The 24508-nt window shown below is 35.7% G+C and overlaps 4 protein-coding genes across 7 annotated transcripts in view; 3 read left to right on the top strand and 1 right to left on the bottom strand.

The window, feature by feature from the left end:
- Positions 1-378, bottom strand: part of LOC135842416 (beta-hexosaminidase subunit beta-like) — a 41576-nt gene extending 41198 nt beyond the window's left edge. For 2 of the 4 annotated variants that reach the window (XM_065359866.1, XM_065359869.1), the window contains exon 1: positions 219-296. The gene's annotated coding sequence lies outside the window, so the exon portion shown is untranslated. The other 2 variants (XM_065359867.1, XM_065359868.1) reach the window with 2 other exon arrangements.
- Positions 379-409: 31 nt separating this feature from the next.
- On the top strand, positions 410-2948 carry LOC135842419 (facilitated trehalose transporter Tret1-like). The gene is made up of 2 exons (XM_065359872.1): positions 410-624; positions 1366-2948. The coding sequence occupies exons 1-2, from the start codon at positions 576-578 to the stop codon at positions 2685-2687; spliced, it is 1371 nt and encodes a 456-aa protein (XP_065215944.1). The 5' UTR covers positions 410-575; the 3' UTR covers positions 2688-2948.
- A 2134-nt stretch (positions 2949-5082) lies between these two features.
- LOC135843075 (facilitated trehalose transporter Tret1-like) lies at positions 5083-23859 on the top strand. Its single transcript, XM_065360821.1, has 3 exons — positions 5083-5313; positions 5962-6189; positions 22563-23859. The coding sequence occupies exons 1-3, from the start codon at positions 5265-5267 to the stop codon at positions 23654-23656; spliced, it is 1371 nt and encodes a 456-aa protein (XP_065216893.1). The 5' UTR covers positions 5083-5264; the 3' UTR covers positions 23657-23859.
- On the top strand, positions 16851-22493 carry LOC135843076 (uncharacterized). The gene has a single exon (XM_065360822.1). The coding sequence runs from the start codon at positions 17785-17787 to the stop codon at positions 18733-18735; it is 951 nt and encodes a 316-aa protein (XP_065216894.1). The 5' UTR covers positions 16851-17784; the 3' UTR covers positions 18736-22493.
- Positions 23860-24508: the final 649 nt, after the last annotated feature.

The following is a 24508-nucleotide window of genomic DNA, read 5'->3' as shown; positions in this document are numbered from 1 at the left end:
GTTCATTTAACATAATCACACCTATAATTAGCAACCATAAAATGAAGAGTTGTCCGATTAGCAGAGGTTAAACGTCTACTGATCGTGAGCTAGACTAATATAGGTACGTCTATAAAATTATCAAACCCTAGAATTTTTTCACCCGATTAGATCGTGGTCGCGTCATTTCAATCGTAGAGGGACAAAATTTCTCATGGAATAATTTTTCAAGTACTTACACACACGTTTAATCAATTTTCCAATGAACCAAACTGATAACAGAAGAATTGATTATAAAAAGCTCAAAATTTTGTAAATAACACGTACCATAACCTACCAGGAACGAACTAATTACTGCAACTCAAAGTTAAGACATTATCTTAACTTTAAAATTGTGATAGTAACGATAAAAAATTTATACGAGTATCCTAAACATAGGAAAGCAATGACATGAAAACAAGCAGGCAGGTACAACATTTTAAATTGTAATTCAGCCAGTCACATTATGTCCATGGTAGTTGAATGAGTGCCTAACTGCCTATCCGTTGGTACAGTTCCAAGTATAAGTATAGTGATTTGTTTTTGCGAATCGAGAAATGGGAAATCATCGCGACATATATCATCAATGTTTAGCTGTAATTCCTGGTAAGTTAAACGATCCAATTTATGTGTTTTTAATTAGGTGCTTGAACACTGAAAGTATTACGTAATACGCGTCAATTTCTTTTCTGCAACAATTGGAACCCAATTTTAATTCATTTTTCATTTTAAAATCGTACAAAATTTACACAAAGTGAAGATGATGAAGAAGGAGAATAAATTGAATGCGCGCCAATTTTACAGAGTTTGAAGTTGAATCACGCGAGCTGATGAAATTACACGTGATTTTTTTGCTGTAATAAAAATCAAAACTTATAACGTTCGTTCCAAAAAAAAAGATTGAACTTCTCTCCGATTTTCATTGTTAATAATGATGATCGTAAATCACTGGATTATCGTGAAGTGAATTTTTTCGACATTTTCAATTTTTCCAAACAAAAGCATTCGACTCGTGAGTTTCAACTTTTTATGTCATAATGTCTCACAAAATTTCAAAATAAAAAAGCAGGACTTTTGGCGGGACATTTTTTAAACACTTGGGATTTTTTAAGAGAGAGGGGGGAGTGACGAGGCAAAATTTTAGATTCAAATTTTTCGCTTTTCTATAATGTTTTAAACAATAACCAACGATTTTTTGAAGAAAAACCGGATGCCGAAAATGTAATTTTGCAATTTAATTAGATATTGATTTTATTAATTTATTTTCAAAAAAGAAATATGAACCCTACACTATATTTTTCTACAAATTATCACTTCAATTTTTAATTTCAACACTTTATTTTCTAGTATGCCTGCTGGAATTTTCAATGGGCTTGGCGTTCGGTTGGATCGGCCCAATGATCAATGCCTTCCTAGAAAATCCAAACAGCGAGATCAAAGCCACCGAAGAAGAATGTTCTTGGATTGCGAGTATGCCAGGATTCGGCAGAACATTCGGGCCTTTTTTTCCAATCCTACTATTAGATGTACTGGGACGTAAAATAATGATACAAATAACAGCCACCATATTCGCAGCTTTATGGTTACCAGTCCTATTCACTCGTTCAGTCAGCATCTTATGCGTCTCATTTTTCTCTTTCGGTTTAGGAATCGGCATTTGCAACGGGGTAACGTCTGTTTACTTAGGAGAAAATTGTTCCCCGAAAATTCGAGGCATTTTTTGCAGCGCTAGCGTCACATCGTTTTATATTGCGGTTTTACTGCAGTACACAATCGCAGGATACTTATCGTACAGCGCCATTGCAACTGTAAATTTCATCTTGGTATTTGTTACTCTAATTGCCTGCACATTCTTTACTGTAGAACCCGCTCAGTTTCTAATGTTAAAAGGTCGTTTTGATAAAGCTGAATCGAACATGATGTGGTTGAGAGGAACTAAAAACAAAGACGACATTAATACCGATTTTGAAAACGTCAAAGCCAACGTAGCATCCGAGAAATTGAAAAAGGCTTCGTACAGGGAGCTATTTTTTGCACCAGCTAATTTCAAAAGTCTGGTCATAGTTCTCACTTTGAATATGGCTCATGCAGCTACTGGCAATGCAGCTTTATTCACATACATCGCGGTATTATTTCCTCAGAATGAGCATTTCACGTCGAATCAAGTCACCGTGTATTTTGGAATCTCTCAGATGACTTTCTGCCTTTTGGCTTCTTTCGTTATTGAAAACGTTAACCGGAGATCTCTGACTTTGTTCGCATTTTCCCTTTTTCTCGTATGTCATTCGGTTTCTACGTATTTCTTCTACGATGCTGCCAATAACGAGACACCATCTAAATATGGTTTATGGATAATATTCGCCATGGTTTGCTTATTTTCTGGATTCAGCGCAGTGCTCGACTCAGTAGTGCATATGATCAGAGGAGAATTATTTCCTCAGAGTATTAAACCAATTGGGGCTGGACTGGCTATAGCGACGCATTCATTTACACAATTTCTAACTATCAAGATATTTTTGATGGTTAAATCCCAATATGGCATTTATATGAATTTTCTTGGATATGCTGTCTGCAGTGTAGCCTCATTTTGGTTTACTTATTTCTTCTTACCCGAAACCAGAGGAAAAACCTTGATTGAGATCCAGAAATCATTAGAAAAACAGAAATAAAAGTTTTCACTCGATGAAGAAAACTAATAGAAATTTCGAGATGAAATCTTCACAAATGCTGCTTCAAGATGCTGGAATGTTGATATTCGGATGAGTAATGTCAAACGATGTGAATGGATCAACGAAATCAATGAATGGTTTATTTTTAAAAGGTACCTATCAAATATCCTATTCAGTAATTATTGAATCGATACCTACCAGTTGTATTTTATGAACATGTAGATTTTCAAATACATATGACTACTTTTTTCAAATAGATAAGTACTTAATTTCAAAATGATCCAAAAATGTGAAATTGAACCAGCTGAAATCAATGTTGTAAAACTCCTAAATCAATCAAAGGGACAAAAAAGATTTTAGCCTAATATGAATTTGTAGACGTTGAATTTTAATCGATGGTCTTTTTTAAATGAAAACATAAAAAAAAATTCTTTGACCATTGAAAAATCCATCATTTTATTATGAGCCAGAAATTGTACATCGTATAAAAAATTCGCTTGAAAATGAAAAATAATAGAATTTGAAACCTGAAAAGTCCCTTGATAACGTATTTTTAGATGTCTCTGCCTACCTTCTGAATTTGTTTTGCCTCGTCGAAACATTTTTTCAACTGGTTGCAAGTATTTTATTTCGTATCTCGATATTTGGCGAACGTTTGACAATTCAAAATTGACTGTTTTTAGTGAATTATGTTTTTTTCAAAAAAGTACATAATGTACATGATTAGTACAAATGATAAAAATAAGTCCTAAAACTGATATTAATTCCCCAAATCCAAATTTCACTATTTCCAGCCATTCTGGAGCCTCCAGCGCGATTTTTCAATTTCTCCAGAGTTTTGAATTTGCTCCAGAAGATGTGAATATGAAGTTGGCCAGCTGAAAATCGAGTTGTATGTTATGCTCGACCTGTTTAACGACTTTATCCACATTTGAGTCGATTCTGGAAGGGGCACCTTAAGATTATTGGTTTTTTGTCCAGCTTTTTTCATAATAAAAATACTCAAAAAATCAACGACTTCCCATTTGCGAGAAAATTTTTGAAATTTTCGCGAATCGCTGTATTTTGTCTTAGACTAACCTCACGGGGGCGAATTTTGCCATTGCCAGCCATTCTGGAGACTCTAGCGCAATTTTTCAATATTTCCAGGATTTTGAAAATGTTCCAGAAGGTGTCAGTATAAAGTTGAACAGCTAAAAATCGAGTTGTGTGTTATATTCGACCTGTTTAACGAATTCATCCACATTTGAGTCGATTCTGGAAGGAACGCCTCAAGAGTGGTTTTTTGTCCAGCTTTTTTCATAATAAAAATATACAAAAATCAAAAACTTCCCATTTTTGCATGAAAATTTTTGATGACAAAATACAGCGATTTGCGCAATATTCGAAAATGTTCTGGCAAATGGGAAACGTTTGATTTTTTGGATATTTTTATTACTTATGAAAAAAGCTGGTCAAAAATCCACTCTTGGGGTGTCCCTTCCAGAATCGACTCAAATGTGGATAAAGTCGTTAAACAGGTCGAGCATAATATACAACTCGATTTTCAGCTGCCCAATTTCATATTCACGTCTTCTGGAGAAAATTCAAAACTCTGGAGAAATTGAAAAATCGCGCTGGAGGCTCCAGAATGGCTGGAAATGGTGAAATTTGGATTTGGGGAATTAATATCAGTTTTAGGATTTATTTTTATCATTTTTACTAATCATGTAATACATATGTACTTTTTTGAAAAAAACATAAATCACCAAAAACAGTCAATTTTGAATTGTCATACGTTCGCCAAATATCGAGATATGAAGTTGGGCAGCTGAAAATTTGGTTTTGGGGCAAATCGGAGCAGGACACCTCAGGAGGTTCCCTTGTTAGGTGAAACTTCAACAAAAAAGTCGTCTAAGGTTTGGTGATTGTCGACGAATAGAAGAATAATATCGAATAATTTCAAACAGAAGATTAAATTTTGAAAGGGAGATATGAAGAAAATTAGAGTTCAAGTCCTCGAATTGAAATTGGCCCGATAAGTGGTGGAGAAACCCCATTGGTGCTCTTTTGATTTGATAGTGATTCGACTCATACAACTTTTAAAGTACCTATTTCTTAATAAACCCTAGAATTTTTCACCCAATAAGGTCGTGGTCCTGCCATTTCAATTGTCGATTGTCGAGGGACAAAACTTCTCATGGAATAATTTCTCAAGTATTTACAATTACATATGTATATTGTATATGTTTAATCAATTTTTTAATGAACCAAACTGATAACAGAAGAATTGATTGCACGTATATAAAGCTCAAGATTTTGTTAAATAACACGTAGGTATCATAACCTAACCAGGAACGAACTAATTGCTGCAACTTAAAGCTAAGACATTATCTCCAACTTAAAATTGTGACAGTAACGATAAATTTATTTGAGTATCCACATGCGGCATAACAATGACATGAAGACAAGCAGGCAGGTACAGCCATTGAAATTGTAGTTCACCCAGTCACATTATGTCCATGGTAATTGAATGAGTATATTGTTGATACAGTTCAAGTATAAAGTATAGTGATTTGATTTTGCGATTCGAGAAAAATGGGAAATCATTGCGACATTTATCATCAATGTTTAGCTGTAATTCCTGGTAAGTTAAACACGATCCCATTAATGAGTTTTTAATTAGGTGCTTGGACACTGAAAGTACTCGTACATAGTACATACATACAAGTATTACGCATCAACTTCACTTTTGCAATGACATGTAACCAAATTTTAATTCATTTTCCATTTTAATATCATACAAAAATTCATACAAGGTGACAATGATGAGATAGATACCTACGCAAATGAATTGAATACGCGCAAAATTTTACAGATGTTACATTGGCAATTACACGAGCTGATGAAATTCCACGTGATTTTAGTGCAAAACAATAAAATCAAAATTTTTAACGTTCATCCAAAAAAAAATATGAATTTATTTGTAATGACAATCATAAATCAATGGAATATGGATTATGATCGAGAGGATTTTTTGCTATTTTCGGTGGATTCCAAACTAAACTGTTCGACACGTGGTAGTGGCTCTTGATTTTGGAAAATCCAAAAATGGTAAGCACTCAAAAAGAAAATTACTGTTCTTTCTCTTTCTTTAGTAAAAATCGATCGTCAAAATTTTAACACAAGACAACATAAACTTCGCAATTTCATTTGAAAAAATGAAAATTGAATCTAACGTTTAATTTTGTGCAACGATCGCTTCAATTTCTAATTTCAACACTTTATTTTCTAGTATGCCTGCTGGAATTTTCAATGGGTCTCGCATATGGTTGGGTCGCCCCAATGATCAACACTTTCCTAGAAGATCCAAACAGTGAGATCAAAGCCACCGAAGAAGAATGTTCTTGGATTGCCAGTATGCTAGGATTCGGCAGAACTTTCGGTCCTTTTTTTTCAATCCTACTATTGGACATACTAGGACGTAAAATCATGATACAAATCACAGCTACCATACTCGCAAGTAGTAGGCGGGTCACTTTGGGGGTCCTAGACTTTCCGGCGCCAACCCAAAGTGTCCCGTCTACTTTTTTTTTTTTTTTTCAAATTTTTTTGCATTTTTATTTTTCATCATTTTTTTTTTACATGGATAACTTTGGGGGTCCTAGACTGGACTGGCTAAAGTGTCCTGTGTGTTGACGATGTGTATTTGAACCTAACCTAACTGAGGTGTGTTGACTATGTGTATTTAAACCTAACCTAACCAGCACTTCAAAAGTTGAAGTAGAAAAAAATTACTTGAAAAAATGGTTTTGTCTTTTAGTTTTTCGTATATACTGCACGAACCGTACGTCCTAGCAAAAATCTGATGAGAGTGATCTGAAAGAGAATTTAATTCTCTACAATTTCATTCGCGTGAAATTTTCATAGGACGTTCAGTTTTGAAACTACAGCTCTTTTAAAGTGGGAGTAGGAAAAAAATTACTTGGAAAAACGGTTTTGTCTTTTAGTTTTTCGCATAGACTGGACGAACCGTACGTCCTAGCAAAAATCTGATGAGAGTGATCTGAAAGAGAATTGAATTCTCTACAATTTCATTCGCGGGAAATTTTTGTAGGACGCTTAGTTTTAAAACTACAGCTCTTTAAAAGTTGCAGTAATAAAAAAATTGCTTAGTTTTACTGAAAATATGGGCAAATCGATTCTTTTTTCAAACAGAGGGTGTAATTGAGGGCATTTTGAGGGTTTTGTAAAAGCTCTCCAAAAGCTCCAAAAGTTGCAAGTGGGGGTATTTTTGGAATCAGCATGACCTCAGCTTTCTAGGTACACCAAAATAACTTTTCAGTAACGGAAACTGAAACATAACTTTATTTCGTTATTTTAGCGTTATGGTTATTTGCCTACACTCATACTCATGCTGACTGCTCAGCAACTTGATTCAAAGCCTTCAAAGGTTCAGAATGTTAAAAGTAGTGAAATGTACTTATATTTATAGTTTTCAAGAGACTGCACTGACACAAATGCTGCATTCTGATTGGTTGGTAGGCTAATACAAACTGACCAATCAGAGAGCAGTATTGGCCAGAAGGTATCCTTAAGAAACTATAAATACAGGTGTAGTATGACAGACTTTTCATTATGCAGAACAGCAGAGCTCTGGTACACAGCTAGTCTATAAGTGTATACCCTACCCTGCATTGTTGAATGGTATACTTTACTACTCTTAGATAAAGTATGTAGCCATGTCTATATAAGGTGGAAAGCAGCTCTGCTTTTCAAATCAAGACCAGATGGTTTGAAATTTAAATATTTCATCCTATTCTCGAATGAATTGAGGTCTGGCCCTCCACCAGAGGTATGTAGACTGAAGTCTACCATTTTTGGTAAAAGACCAGGGTTCCCTGGCCTTCCTTGTGGTGGTTAATGATGATCATAAACCATCTCTGGAAGTATGTAGAGTTTCTCTACCATTTTTTGAGAGGTGTGTGGAGTACATGAAGACAAAAACATAAGATGCAGAAACGATCTGTGAAGGAAAAAAGTTTACTACACAAAACATGTTGGTAAATTTTTTTCTGCACGGATCATTTCTGCATGTACTGTTTTTTCTCTTCAGTGTACACATGGAGATGCAGAAATGATTTGTGAAGAAAATAATTTACTACACAAAACATGTTGGCAAATTTTTCTTCTTCACAAATCATTTCTGCATCTACCAGTTTTTTTCATAATTTTTCCCTCTTATGTGTATATAAGCACTTGTCAGAGTGACAGCTGAAGAGTAAATGATTAACTTGAGTTATGTAACCAGTATTTATAGTTTTTTCTCAAATCTATTTGAGCTATCTGCTTTGTGATTGGCTGAATTTCAACCAATCACAATACAGCAAAATCTTTAATGATTTATGCAGCTGTGTGTGCAGATAAACTTCTGTTTGAAGTGTGCAAGGGAAAAATGACTCTTAGTGATTCAAACAGAAGGGAATGCCAGTGCAACTGTGCTGTGCTGTGATTGGTTGATTGGATTTTTCCAATCAGCCAATCAGAGAGCAGATAGCCCAGAAGGGTCTGTGAAAAAACTATAAATAGAGTTGTGGTGAGAGAGAAAAGTTAATGTGCTCTAGAATGTCTTCCTGCCAACATCTCTTGCTGACTGGTAATACGATGGCTACTACTACTTCAAATGCAGAATTCAATGCAGCTCTTGGAGCTTCTTGTTGTACTGTGGTCAGTCCTTTTCAGGGCTACACAGTACAACAACTGAGTGATGAAGCAAAGAAGAGCACACTTCGTTTTCATCATGCAATGAAAAAAGATGATCTATTCAACTTGTTGAATAGTCATCTTATAGGGAACATTTTCCCTTTTCACTGCAGCTTATTTGATTCAAATAATGCTTGTGAACCAACTGCTGCAGCTGCAGCTCCCATTCAGCCACCTAGTATTGATTACAATCAATACAAAGTGGTTGAGTTGAGGGTTTTGGCAAAGCAGAAGGGAATCAAGAATTATTTCAATATGAATAAACTGCAGTTAGTGTTAGCGTTAGATAATAGTGTAGGTAATGATAATTTTAATTTAGGGGAAATTTTCCCATTTAGTAATAGTTTATTTAATAAATCTGCACCGAGGAATGGTTGGCAACGACCAGGACTTGGTGCTTACTTAGCTAGCTTAGATACTGTAGATTTAAATAGTGATAAAGTAGGGACCAAAAAAAGTTTAAAACGTAAAAAATCGACTTCTAGTGTTAAAATTATTAATAATGTAGGTTCTAAAAAAATGAAATTCAAGTTAGTTGACTATAGTGATACGGAAGATGAAGATGATGCTACTAATCTTGCTGGAAGGCCAGCAGAAGCGATTTCTTTTGTTTCAGGAGTTCCTAGTATTGAAGAAGAATGTCAACAACTACCACCACCACCACCACCACCACAACCTGCAGATAAACTCCAAGATTTAATTGCTGAGATGGAAATCGATGATGATGAAGAAATTATTCAACAACCAGCTACCCAGGATTATGGACTTTACACTAAGGAGGAGACCAGAAATGCTGTAGATGGAATTTTAGCTGAAATGGCTGGTGAAGAAGAAGAAGAACAGGTAGTAATACAGATGGAGATGGAGGTTGAGGTAGAGGTACCAGAGAAAGATACTCTTGAACAAGTTCTTGAGAATATGGAGTTGGGTGATGACTCAATTCCTGAACCTCAACGAGAATTGCTTGAAGAGTTATTCCCTGAGAATCTTTTACCCAACCTTATTGAAGAAGAACAGCCTGAACCGAGAAATGTATTGGATATATTTTTCGGTTCAAATAATGATCCGACACCGTTTTTGGAACCGCATAGACAAGTTGTGGAGCCAGAGATCGATTCTGTGGAGATGTATATAGACCCTCCAGTTGTGAATACTCCTATGGTATCTCGGGCTGATAAGATTAAAGAAATCTTCAGCAGACCCGTGCCGCTGTATCGACCTCATGCACCACGACCTGGTATGCCCAAATATTACCCAGAGTTTCCAAAACCTTGCATTAAAATTACGAATGAAGTGGATCCTCTGGAGTATTTGGTTACCCGAAAACCTACCAGACCCCAGCGCCTTGATAAATATCATAACGCAAGGGCTGGTAGCGGTGAAATTATTCATGGAGATGACAACCCGAATATGATACCAGCTGAACCAAATGAAATTGAAATGGATCAGTTTTTGGAAGATTTGTTGAATGGTGGTGGTGGTGGTGGTGGTGATACGGAAAGTACCTCCTCTAACACCTCAACAATTTCAACCAATGATGATGATAGTTCAGATGACTCGACTGACGATGATTCAGATGACGATGATTCAGATGACGATGATTCAAATGACGATGATTCAGACAGTGGACCAAATGATGACAACCCTGATAGTGACAATAGCAGTGATGGTGATGATGATTCAGATCATGGCAATCCAGATCACGGTATTCAACCAGTAGAAGAAGAAGAAGAAGCTGAAAGAGTATATATTGGTGGAGGTGGAGGTGGTAATGTTGCCAGCACTAGTGCTTCTACATCCAATACTAATGCTCCTACAGTTGACGCTGCTGCTGATGATACCAATAGTGACGACGATGATGAAGATTTACCTCCAGGTACTGTAGCTTTACAATATATCAATGTTACTCTTGTTGATGCATTGATAAGAGCAAAGTTTGGCCTAACAGAACATTCTTATAGAATTACGTTGAGGAAAAATATTGAAAAACTACCTAGAGTTGATCTCATCTCAAGAGCACTGAATGAGATGATGGAATATGCCAAGACAAAATCCGGTTTCATATCTGGTGATTTCATTGACCTTCAGGTTACAAACCCTGCTCTAAATCAACCGATTCGAACAGGTCTTCAAACAAACGACCATGTTGAATCATTGAAGGAGAAGTTGGAACAAATTTTGACTTCGGATGAAACTGTGGATCTTTTTGCATGCAAGTTCCACGTTCAAACGATCAAAATTCCACGGGGTGAAGGCCGAACAAAGATCTTGAATTTGGCCAAGAATAAACATACAAAGACCAGCATCAACCAAATCAAAAATGATGACAAGTTATGTGGTTTACGAGCTGTTATTGTTGGTATGACTCATCATACTGATAAAATTTTGGACGAAACTTTGAATGATTCTCAAATTAAGGATACACGAAAAGGTAAGCCAATTCAAAACAGACTAACCAATAAGTTGCACAATCATTTGGTTGATAGGTATGCTGGTGATGGTTTCACATGTGAAAATGGTTTGACCATAGCCAACATGAAATTTGTTGAGGAATACCTGGATATTCAAATTGTGGTCATTGAAGCCATAGTTAATAACCCTCGAATTTATAGTGGTATTGAAAAAGAAATGAAAATCTACCTGTATAAGGATGGTAATCATTTTGACACAATTAATTCGATGAAAGGGTTTTATGGTAGTGTATACTACTGTGAACTTTGTAATTCAGGTTATCAGAATCCAGATGAACATCCAAACTGTACAGGTGGTAAAAAGTGTAAGCTATGCAATGAACTTGTACACAGCGATGTGAAACGTGTTCTTTGTACAGACTGCAACCGATATTGTGTCAACAAGGACTGCATGAAAAAACATAAAGAGACTGTCTGCAAAGAAGAGTTTAAATGTATTGGTTGTAGTAATGTTGTTCAGCGTTCAGATGTAGACCATAAATGTGGTTACTCCGAGTGTGGGAATTGCAAACAACATGTTGATACAGCTATACATAAATGCTTCATGAAGGACATTCCTGCTATGGGTGGTAGATGTGCATATAAGTGTAAGAATTGTGGTCCCAGCTGGTGTACAAGGGAAAACAAACGTTGCACTTACACCGAAAAATATATATTTTTCGATTACGAGTGTCAACAAGAAACAGGCCAACATGTACCTAACTTGATAATTACACGTGATTTCAACAACAACATACGTTGGTTTGAATCGAACGAAGAGTTTTGTGCATGGCTTGTTGATAAACAGCACAAGGACTACACTGCAATTGCACACTATGCCCGAGGTTACGATAGTTATTTCATTTTGCAATATTGCATAAAGAATACAATTGAACCAGAAGCAATTTTCTCAGGTAGTAAGGTGATGATGCTGAAGATTGGACCACTAAATTTACGAATCATTGATAGCCACAACTTTATTGCGTCACCACTGGCAGATTTTCCAAAAACTTTCGGATTGACTGAGTTGAAGAAAGGTTACTTTCCTCATCTCTTCAATACAAAAGAAAATGAAAATTACGTGGGAGACATTCCAGCTGCACATTATTACTGTCCTGACCGAATGAAAGCAGAAGCACGCAAAGATTTCCTCGACTGGCACAAACAAAAGGCTGAAGAACATTACCAGTTCGATATGAAAAGTGAACTGTTTCAGTATTGTAGTTCAGATGTTGATATTCTGCGCCGTGGATGCTTGAAATTCAGGGAGGACTTTTTGGATAGTGGCAATTTGGATCCATTCTGTTATACCACCATTGCTAGTGATTGTATGGCTTTGTATAGAAGTAAATACTTGAAGCCTAATACAATAGCTGTGGACAACAAGGAGTTTCACGATCAGTTTTCTAAGGTTTCAATATCTTGGCTCAACTCATTTGACAATCCTAATATTGTTCACGCTAGCAATGGAGGTGAGAAACGAATATGTGGAGCTAAAGTTGATGGCTTTGATTCCACATCCAATACAGTTTACCAATTCCACGGTTGTTTCTGGCATGGATGTCCTGATTGCTTCGATGAAGAAACCACTAACCGGGTGAATCACGAATGCATGGGTGATCTATACCAGAAGACTGTGGAGAGAACGGAACAGCTTCAAAGAGCTGGGTACACTGTAGTTGAGATGTGGGAATGTAAATGGAAAAAAACTCGCGAATACTCTAAGAACCGTTACTTGATCAACAACCAAGTAATAGAGCCGCTGAATCCACGTGATGCATTCTTTGGTGGGCGTACGGAAGTCTTCAAATTAAAGAAGACAGTTGATGGTGTTGATGGAAAAATCAAGTATATAGATGTCTGTTCACTGTATCCGACCGTAATGTATTATGATCCGTATCCAATTGGACATCCGATGAAGATTTTGAATCCGCCATGTTACGATCCGAATTGGTTTGGATTTGTTAAATGCAAAGTCCTACCACCTCGTGATCTCTACATTCCGGTTCTTCCATGTCGTGTACAGATGAGCAAGAGTGAAAAATTATTGTTCACTATATGCGTGAAATGTGCCATTGATAATCAGCCTAGGTGTACCCACACAGATGCAGAACGTGAATTTGTAGGTACTTGGTCCACTAGAGAAATGAACAAAGCTATTGAGATGGGTTATGAAGTGCTGGAAACATACGAAGTGTGGCATTTTGACAAATCAACTGATTTGTGGAAAGACTACATTACCTATTTCTTGAAAGTGAAATTGGAATCTAGTGAGCACTCATATCCAACCAAAGAAGCTTATGTCGCAGCTGTGAAATGTGATCAAGGTATTGATTTGGATATTGACAAGATTGCCTATAATCCAGGAAGAAGGGCTGTGGCCAAATTATGCCTCAATTCACTTTGGGGTAAATTTGGACAGCGAGACAACATGGGTAATACCGAATACTTAACGGATCCATGTCGTTTCTATAAAATTCTCCTGGATGATAAGCTGACAAATGTTCATGTGTTTCCATTATCTGAGGAAATGGTTCAAGTGAATTACAAATTCAAGGATCAATACGTTGAACGCAACTATAAGACCAATATTTACGTTGCAGCTTTCACAACTGCTAATGCCCGGCTTAGACTTTACGATCAGTTGTCAAAATTAAATGAAGCAGTTCTTTATTGCGACACTGACTCGATAATATATGTAGACAATGGAACCAATACCGTGACAACCGGTGACTTGTTGGGTGAGTGGACTGATGAGCTGAAAGGAGGTTACATTACCAAATTCATAGCCTCAGGTCCTAAATCTTACTACTACAAGACAAACACTGGTAAAGAATGTCTCAAGGTGAAAGGTTTCACTCTACACTATACCAATGCGAAGAAAATCACCGGATCCGTCATGGAACTGATGATTGATAAGGAATTTCCAAACGTGATCACTGTTGATAAGAATATTGTTCGAGATGTGAAGACTAAGCAATTGGTCAACACTGAACAGACAAAGAAGTTTGGATTCAACTTTGATAAACGTGTGATTTGTGATAATTTTGACACGGTTCCTTATGGTTACATTGCTTAGTGAAAAGTTGAATGATTATATTACAACTGGTAATGGATAAACGTAGATTGAAAAATTCGATAACAGTGATCAATTTTGACAATCAAGTTAAGAAAAAACAACGTAAAGCAGAAATGTTTCCTGATGTGATCCGTTGTGGTATGTTTGGGCCTAGTGGTTCTGGGAAATCAAACTTGCTTCTTACCATGTTGGTACACATGAGACCATACAAAAATTTGTATCTATGCTCGAAAACAAGTTACCAGGAAAAGTATGGAACACTGCGTGAACTCATAGCTGGACACAATAAAAATAAGAAAAGTCGAAAGCAAATGATTAATATTCAAGAACTACAAGTTGAATCTCTTCCTGAACCTGAAGATTTGGAAATGGATTCCATTGTGATTTTTGATGATGTGTTGACTGAAAAGCAAGATAAAGTTGCAAATTTTTTCCTCAGAGGCAGACATCGCAATATTTCTTGCTTTTACTTGAGTCAAGCGTACACAAAAATACCTAAAAAGAGCGGCATACGTGAAAACTTCAATTATATAATTCTGTTTAGGCAGGATTTAGTGAATTTGCGTCAAGTTTATACTGAATATGTTACAGATGTCACTGTTGAGAAATTTCGTACAATGTGCAACAATTGTTGGCGTGAACAGTTTGGTTTTCTGGTTATTGATGTTGAGAGTGATGAATGCAAGTATAAAAAGAAGTTTGAAGAAAGTATAAATACCTGAGACCTAATTTGATAAGGTATACAGGAAATTGGTTCAAAAAAAACTATACATAGAGGTACCTAACACTGATAAGTTATTATCATTACTATGGCACCCGCTAATGAAAATTATGACAATTTCTTCGAACGTTATGATTTTTATGACTATAGACCTCCTTCATCTGAGAACATTAACCAACCAGGTGGGGAGTTTCCCATTACAGTTTATAATGAAGATATCATTACTTTACCTTGTGAAAGTAGACTTGTGTTTACTGGTCAAATCAGTGTAAATACCGTAGCCACCGATGGTACTGCTACAGCTGTCACCAGCATCGATACAAGTAAAATTGATTTTGATCTGAATGGTATTTTACATCGATTTGAATTCATTGAATACAAAGTTGGCGAACATAAAGTTGATGATATTCGTAAACCAGGTATTTCAACAACCATGAAAGGTCTTGCTTCATTCAGACCAAATATGGCTCAAAGTCTTTCTGGTTGGAATATTTATCAAGGAGCAAAAAGTCTGATCAATAGTTCGGGGTACTTTGCAATTATTAAACCTCTTTCTGAATTGATGGGTTGTTTTGAAGATTATCGTAAATGTCTTGTTCGTGTACCTCAAACATTGATTTTTCATATCAGTACATCGTCTGACAATAATTGTTTTTACTCAAAGGAGGGTACAAAATACAAAGTTTCTTTCAAATTCACAGACATTATTTGGCGTATGCGCCACATAAAGCTAAGAATTGATAAAGAAGCCAAACTTCGCAAAGAAGTGTTGACCAGTACAAATTATACAATGCATTTCCGTCACTGGTTGTATCAAAGCACAACTTTACCAGTTGGGACAACAGAATATACGTGGGATGTTCCTGTTTCTCATTCTAAAGTTAAGTATGCTATAATAGCTTTTCAAAAAGATGTTGTGGGAAAACTTGACAAACAAATGGGCAGATTTGATTTACTAAATGTTGAAAATGTGCAGTTGGAAATCAACAACTACTTACTGTATCCAAAGGATCGTTTGAACCTCAAGTATGCAGAAAATAAATGTGGTAATATTTTTGAAATGTTCAAAGCATTCCCTAAATCTTACTACAATCGATTAGAAGAAGATCCTGTCTGTGATTACATCACATTCCTAACGGATTTTCCAATGATCATTATTGACTGTTCTCATCAACCTGAAGTGATCAAAGATTCGTTGATAAATACAAAAATTCATTTCAATTTTCGAGATGATGGTTTTCCTGACAAAGGAATGGTACACCTACTTATGATTATGGATTGTAAGGCAGTTTACAATCCTCTAAACAACCAAGTTATCACATAGAATTGATGAATGAAGTTTTTTCGATATTTTATTTTTTCAAGATGGCATTTCAGATTTCATTGACTGAAACTTCTTCAATTTTTGATTTTGAATATGCGGATGGTATAAAGTTGAATGGACCTTATGAGGTCTGTTTGAAAAGTTTTGTGACTTATAACAACATACCCAACATATCGGAAGTGAATAACAATATAACTTTTGTGGATGTGGATAAGGATAATGAAATTCCTCTGGCTGAGTTTATAGAGATCCGAGACACAAACAATAATATTATCAATGCCAATGCTGAAAGTCTCACTTATGATCTTCCAAAAAAGATAAAAGGAGTATATCCCTTTACTGTACCCACTGGTACATATGAGATTCAAGATATTGTTAAATATATTGAAAATTTGGATAAAATTAAAAACAGTGGTACCTTCTTGAGGTTAAATAAGAACACATTCAAAATGGAAATCAAAAGTCCTTTGCATATTGATTTCAGACCTGCAAACTCAATTGGTCGAACATTGGGCTTTAGTCCTAGACTTTTGGCTCCCAATGAACTGCATCGTTCAGATTTACCTGTGCAGATTTTTACTGTGCACACCATCAAAGTTAAATGCAATTTGATTAAATGCAATGTTGATAATCTGAAGCGTAATGACAATACACTTTATGAATTTCCATTAAAAGTTGAAAGTGGTGAGAAAATCATTGAAAGGCCTATTACGTTGTGTTATTATCCTATAGTGAGACTAGATAGCATTTATCAGCTGCATTTGAGAGTTGTTGATCAAAATGATAGGTTGGTTGATTTTCAAGGTGAACAAATTGCAATTACTTTGGGTTTTCAACCAACTAGATGAAAATCGTTAAATAGAGGTCCATGAGCCTGTTGATATTCTAATTATAATGGATGATAAAACAATCAGAGATTATTTGGAATCTGGTAGAGCTCTGAAACAAAAGTTTGAAGAAATGAAATTTGGTAAACTAACCAAACGTATTCAGTTGGAAGAAAGGTTTAAACCAATTACAGAATCATTGCAAACTTTGAATGAAAATATGACAAAGTCTATACAAGTGCAGGGAGACAAAGGTATTCCTTTCATTTTGAATGACTTATTAAAACCAGGTAAAAATATTGATAAACACTTTGGTGTAAGAATTGAAAATAGAGGTTTATTTGTTGGTAATTCCCAATTAACAATCACACCTGATAACAATATTCTTTTGGAATCAGATCAAAGCTTGTATAAAGGTACTACTGGTCTTTGGGAATTACTCACTGCTGAAAATCCTCAACATTATGATGCTAGAGATTTGAGCAATTATGAACAAATTGTGTTACGTTCTTATGCTTATAGGCGTAAAAATGATAGACATAGCCCATACTATAAAGCTACAAATACTAACAAGTATAGAACCTTAATCAGGCCAATGCTAGTAAAGTACCACATTATTAAACAACAACAACAACAACAACCTCTGTCTGTAATAAAAGAAACTGAAACTGACGATGAAGATGATGAATTCTATGATACCTCATTTTATGAGGATGAAGATCTTAAAAAAGGTTCTGGATTGCATAAATTTAATACAGGGCAACCTGTGGAGTATGTTCATTGGAATACTGTTGATGAATTAGTTGAAAGACTGTGTCATTTGTGGGGTGAAATACAATCTGGCAACACAAATCCTATTTTACTCAATGAAATAGTCAACATTATTCAGGAATTCAAAGAACTTTGAAAAACGTTATATAGACTTATGAGCAGAAGAAAATTCATTATTTTAAAATGGATTATCGTTATCAAAGATATCTAAGATGCATGGAGGTAATGCCTGAGCCCGTAGGTACTTCTAGTCCTATTTATGGCAGAGGTATTATCAATTCTATGATTAATAATTTACCATTTGAAATGCATATGCCTGGCTACAATTATTTAGGTCCTGGTACCAAGCTTGAAAAGAGATTGAATGCAGGCAGCCAACCAACAAATAAACTTGATGAATTAGCTATGAATCACGATATAGCGTATTCAAAGTCTAAAAATTTGGATGATCGTCATGCTGCTGATTATGATTTACAAGAAGGAGCTTGGAAACGTGTGTTGGCAGATGATGCAGGGTTGGGAGAAAAAGCAGTAGCATGGTTAACAACTAATGCCATGAAAGCTAAAAGAGCTTTAGGTGCTGGCTTGCTAACAAAGTACCCTGTATCTCTGGAACCAGCAGAGCAAGAAAAACTTGCAGCAGCTGTACAGGCACAGAAAGGTGTTTCCTTAAAAGTTAGTACTATACGTACCAAAGAATCTGTGATGAGTGAGTCCTACTTACCACTAACAAAAAGTCAGATTGCAAATCTTAAAAAAGGTGGCAGTGGTAAGAAAACCATTAGATTATCAGCTGCTCAGGTTGAAAAGGTCAAGTCTGGAGGTTACCTTAAAACAATGCTTCAGTATGGTCCTGCAGCCATAGGTGCTGTTTCTGCTCTTGTTGATCTTTTCAAAAGTAAGGAAAAAGATGGCAAAGGTGTTTACATCAACAAGAAACCTAGAGGTTCAGGAGTTTACATTAATAAAAAACTAAAAAGTGGTGAAGGTGTTTACATTAATAAGAAACCTAAAGGTTCAGGTGTTTACATCAATAAAAAACCAAAAAGTGGTGAAGGTGTTTACATTAACAAGAAACCTAAAGGTAATGGTCTTTTGGATGAACTTCTAAAAAAAAAAAAGCTACTCCATTGAATAATTTGGAATTGACAGAGTATGCCATTCAATTAAAAATACCTTTCTTTAGAGGTGTATTCATGCGTGATAAGTTACCAACAAAAATTTTAAATAATGAATCTGCTATTGTGAATTTAGATTCAAGCTCTGGTCCAGGTACTCATTGGGTTGCATATGTGAAACGTGGTCAAAATGTAGAATATTATGACTCTTTTGGTGTTGCCCCACCAGCTGAACTACTTGTTTACTTTGGAAAGAAAGCCAAGGTAATTTATAATTATGAGCAAGATCAAAAATTAAGTCAAGTCATTTGTGGTCATTTGTGTTTGAAGTTTCTACATAAATACATATGATTTCAAAACTTTGATATTTGAAAAATGGATTTAGCTCTTGAATTGCACAAACCTGTGATTAAAAAATTTAAAACGCGCCAAATCATCACCAAAGGTATTGATCACATTTGGCAAGCTGATTTATTAATCATGACACAGTATAAAAAAGAAAATGATGGCTACACCAATATTCTGAATGTTATAGACTGTTTTAGCAAATATGCTTGGTGTATACCTCTGAAATCAAAGTCTGCCAAAGATGTTACTGAAGCATTTCGAAAAATACTCAAGGCCAAAAGACCTAATCGAAAACCTAAATTGCTGCATATTGATCGTGGTAAAGAATTTGTAAATTCTACTTTCAAAAAATTGTTGAAGGAATATAACATTACCATGTACCATACATTCACTGAGATCAAAGCAGCCATGGTAGAAAGATTTAACAGAACATTAAATGAGAAAATGAAGCTACATTTCGAAGTTAACCAAAATCATCATTGGATAAAAATTCTACCAAAGCTTGTTAACGAATATAATAAACACGACATACATAGATCTATAGGTATGACTCCTGCTTCTGTTACAACAAAAATAGAACCAGTAGTTTATCAACGTTTGTACGGGTTAAAAAAATTTAAATTACCAAAACCTACACTTAAAATAGGCGATCGTGTTCGAATAATTGCTTACAGATATACATTTGCAAATAAGTACTCGAGAAGATGGACAAAAGAAATTTTTATAATTGATAAGGTACACTATACAGTACCCATAACATATACCATAACAGCTTTGGATGGTGAAATAATCAGTGGAAAGTTTTACACTCAAGAGTTACAAAAAACAAAATTTTAACTATAAATAGAGGTATGGATGCTGCTACTGCTCATTATTAAAATGGGTTCGGTACAGATACCTTCTGTTCTACGTGCTGCTGTATTAGGATCTGTTGATAGAGAGATTCAGGAAAATGTGCTGCAAAAAATATTGAGATTCAAAAAATACTATGGCCAGATCTTCATATGTTCTACAAAACCAAATATTTTCAATTTGGACCAAAATGTGTTGACTTTCACCGATATAGGAGACTTACCAAAACCACTGCCACCAAATTCAGTGGTAATTCTGGAAAATATAGCTGCTTGTAAATCTCTTAAGCGTCTCATTAAACAACAGAATGTTTCCTGCATTTACTTGTGCAAAACGTACAGAGAATTACCTTCAGATCTAAGTTGGCCTCTCAATTATGCAGTTCTATTCCAACAGTCTGAAACTGATATTGCACAGTTTCATTCTGAACAAATTTTTGGTATGTCCTCTGCTTTATTTGCAGATCTGTGTGAATTTGTTTGGGATTCCCCTTCTTCAGAAAAAGATTATCTGGTAGTTGATATTTCCAAGTGGATATATATGAAAAATTTCAGGTTTTCGGTTAGGCTTCCTGCGCATGCGCAAATCATACCAAAAAAAGTATAAATACAACCACACTAACAGTTGGTCGTCATTACATCTCTAGCAACCATGGCGAACACATCTCGTTTTCGTGCTATCATCATGGCTATTGTAGAATTATTCTTGTTATGCGTACGACTCTTCAGACGTTCTCATAATATAGATATTCAAGAGCTGCATCCGTTCGATTGGGAAGCTGGTGGTGATTATTGTTGTCTGAAGCATTGTTTCAATACTGCTATGATTACTACTGTTGTTGATGGTCTAGCTTGTCGGGTGTGTGGTTCTTTTTGCATCTGCTACTGCAAATGTGTAACCTATATGGAGTGGCTTCATCGAAAGAAATTACAACAACGTCTCATTGAAGAAGAACTGAAGAGAAGACGTAAACACCCTGAATGCCCAAACTGCAAATGCTATCCCAAACATCTATAAAAGACACTACACTGGCTATTGTCCTTAATTCCAATATTCGATTTCGATTTTGATTCTGAAGCTGAAGATTAGCACTGTGTACCAAGTTATCCCCACCACAACAAAAAAAAAACCTTTTCAGGGCTATAAATACAAGTACAATAACATCTGAAGCTCATTTATGATCATGGCTTTTGTACCGACAACACGTTGCAGTTCCTGCATGCCTCTGTATCAACCAAGTTCGTTACTACTTTTGTGTGGTAATAAAATTATTGATTGTATCGAGTCAGTAGAGGATATCAATTCTTTACATCTACCAAATACATTAAAAAGTCAACTGGAAGAGTTGGTTCCAGAAGTAAGTTCAGAATCAGACTGTCTGGGGTGTGGTAGCAGCTCGGAAGACAGTGATGATGGTGGTTGTTGTGGCGGTGGGGGTGGTATTGGTGGGGGTTATTTTGCATGCAATCTTTGTTATGCAGACAAACGTTCAGATTGTGACTGTTCAGTTTGCCCTCGTTGTCGTAGGAAAACACCAGAGTATAAGGTAGCCTGTGAAAACGGATACTGTAACAGGTGTGATTGCAAATGCTGTAAATTTTGCAAGTGGTGTAAGCGAAAATTCTGCACAATTTCCTATACTTGTGCTAGCGATTACTGTGTCTTATGCCACTACTGTCTCCCCCACCCTTGCAAATACCCAAAGGCCTAGTCATAAATACGAGTGTTTAGTCACTTACAAGTCATTCTTAATTAGTATGCCGAACTTAGTAGACCTAGCTTCAATGACTTCACTAGTGCAAATTGATTGTGCAGCTAGTCCTGTTAAAATAACCTACCATCCAATGGCTCTTCAACTGCAAGCTGCAGATAAAATAATCGACAACATCAACTCACCATTGAAAATATTACAACTACCACTGCCCAATATTATAATTGAGCACTTGGTAGAATTATACATCAAGTACCACGATGCAGGCTACTTCAGTATGGATGAAGAAGACTACGATTCCGATTAGTTCCGCAAATTACCCCCACCACTTTCAGAAATGTATAAATAGAGCTACACCAACATCTCCGAGTCATTATACATCTGACACTCATACACGATGGACGTCTCTATCAAAAACTTTAATGATGTCAACGAGAAGAAGCCCTTTGAAAAATTTACCAACTTTACCATTGGTACTACTTTCAACGTTAAAACGTTTTTCAAATGCAAAACTGTCTACGGACAATCGGTTGTTGTCGAGACAGATGAATATCTGTTTCACTTACCTTCTCGGTATACTCACCTATTCGATACAGATGAGAAGTTGCAGGCTTGGAAAGAAGAAAAAAATCTCCGCATCACTTACACCGATCTGCGCGGAAAATCAGTATTCTTAACGCTACACCAATCTTCTTAAGTTTATAAGTTTGTTAATTTTTATAATTGTAAAAATAAAAAAATGTAAAAAAAAAATATAAAAATGAAAAATGTAAAAAAAATATAAAAAATAAAAAATGTAAAAAAAATATAAAAAATAAAAATGCAAAAAAAAAATTTGAAAAAAAAAAAAAAAAAAAAAAGTAGACGGGACACTTTGGGTTGGCGCCGGAAAGTCTAGGACCCCCAAAGTGACCCGCCTACTACTCTCGCAGCTATATGGTTACCAGTTCTATTCACTCGTTCAGTCATCATCTTATGTATTTCATTTTTCGTTGGTGGTTTAGGAGTCGGTATTTGCAACGGGGTAACCGCTGTTTACTTGGGAGAAAACTGTTCTCCGAAAATTCGAGGCATTTTTTGCAGCGCTAGCGTCACATCGTTTTATTTGGCAGTTTTACTGCAATACACAATCGCAGGGTCCTTATCATACAACGCTATTGCGACAGTAAATTTCATCTTGGTATTTTGTGGTCTAATTTCATGCACATTTTTAGCCGTCGAAACTGCTCAATTTCTCATGCTGAAAGGTAGTTTTGATAAAGCTGAATCAAACATGATGTGGTTGAGAGGAACTAAAAACAAAGATGACATTAATACTGATTTCGAAAACATCAAAGCGAACGTAGCATCCGAGAAATTGAAAAAGACCTCGTACAGGGAGCTATTTTTTGCACCAGCTAATTTGAAGAGTTTGGTCATAGTTCTCACATTGAATATGGCCCATGCAGCTACTGGCAGTTCAGCTTTATTCACATATATCTCGGTATTATTTCCTCAGAATGAACACTTCACGTCGAATCAAGTCACCGTGTATTTTGGAATCTCTCAGATGACCTTCTGCCTTTTGGCTTCTTTCGTGATTGAAAACGTCAACCGGAGATCTCTAACTTTGTTCGCATTTTCTCTTTTTCTCATATGTCATTCGATTTCTACGTATTTCTTCTACGATGCTGCCAATAACGAGTCACCATCTCAATATGGTTTATGGGTAATATTCGCCATGGTTTGTTTATTTTCTGGGTTCAGCGCAGTGCTCGACTCTGTTGTGCATATGATAAGAGGAGAGTTATTTCCTCAGAGTATTAGACCAATTGGGGCTGGATTTTCTATAGCGACGCATTCTTTTACACAATTTTTAACAGTCAAGATATTTTTGATGGTTAAATCTCAATATGGCATCTATATGAATTTCCTTGGATATGCTGTCTGCAGTGCAGCCGCTTTTTGGTTTACTTATTTCTTCCTACCCGAAACCAGAGGGAAAACTTTGATTGAGATACAGAAATCATTAGAAAAACAGAAATGAATCTTTTCACTCAGTGAAGAAATGTAACAATAATTTCTAGATGGGGACGATAATATGTATAATGTACTCAACTCATATACCTACTTAGTACCTGTCAAATAACCTATTGATGCCAGTTATATTTTATGTAATGTACATGTGGATGATCAAATACACATGACCACTGTTTTTCAAGAACATTTATGAAAATAATTTCAATCCATTGTTTGATGTTTCATTGATGATAGAAGCAGAAATGTTATTCAAAATAGGGACCTACATGAAAAGGCAGGTCAAACCGTTAACGAGCATACTAAGTCGACATTAGAGTACAACCGCAAGCATTAGTGATATACACGTGAATTGAGCAACATGAACAGCAATAATGAAGATTTTGTCGCATTTTATTTCTAAAAAGAGAAAAGTTTCTGAAATCTGAGCCGGAACGTTGAGGTTCCATTTTTATCCACTGATTGTTGTTCAACTTTAACGTTAGCTTAAATGACGGAAAATATTATTTTAATCATGGATCATGAATCACTGCCCCTCCTTCCTCCAAAAAAGATGGGAATCACACAATTTTCGAGATATTTAAGATTTAACGTGAGTTTTATTTGTAGGAAATGCTATAAAATTGATTCCGTTGCTTCATCTTTATGTTTGTGAATCATCCACAAGATATTCAATTATTCAGTCGCTTCAATATTACCTTTCAGCGAACAGAAAACTGCTTGCCAGTATGGACTGAAAAAAAAGTCGCGAAAACCTTCGAAAAATTTAGACATTCACACAAACTGTACCATATTTCTGAAAATTGCTTAATTTTAGTGACCAAAAGTTCGAAAAAGTTACCAGAAAACAATTATAAAACGT

This window comes from Planococcus citri, chromosome 4 (genome assembly GCF_950023065.1).
Source record: "Planococcus citri chromosome 4, ihPlaCitr1.1, whole genome shotgun sequence".
In the NCBI taxonomy this organism is placed as follows: Eukaryota; Metazoa; Arthropoda; class Insecta; order Hemiptera; family Pseudococcidae; genus Planococcus; species Planococcus citri.
Note: the sequence above shows the minus strand (reverse complement) of the source record. Positions and strands in the feature narration are given on the sequence as shown.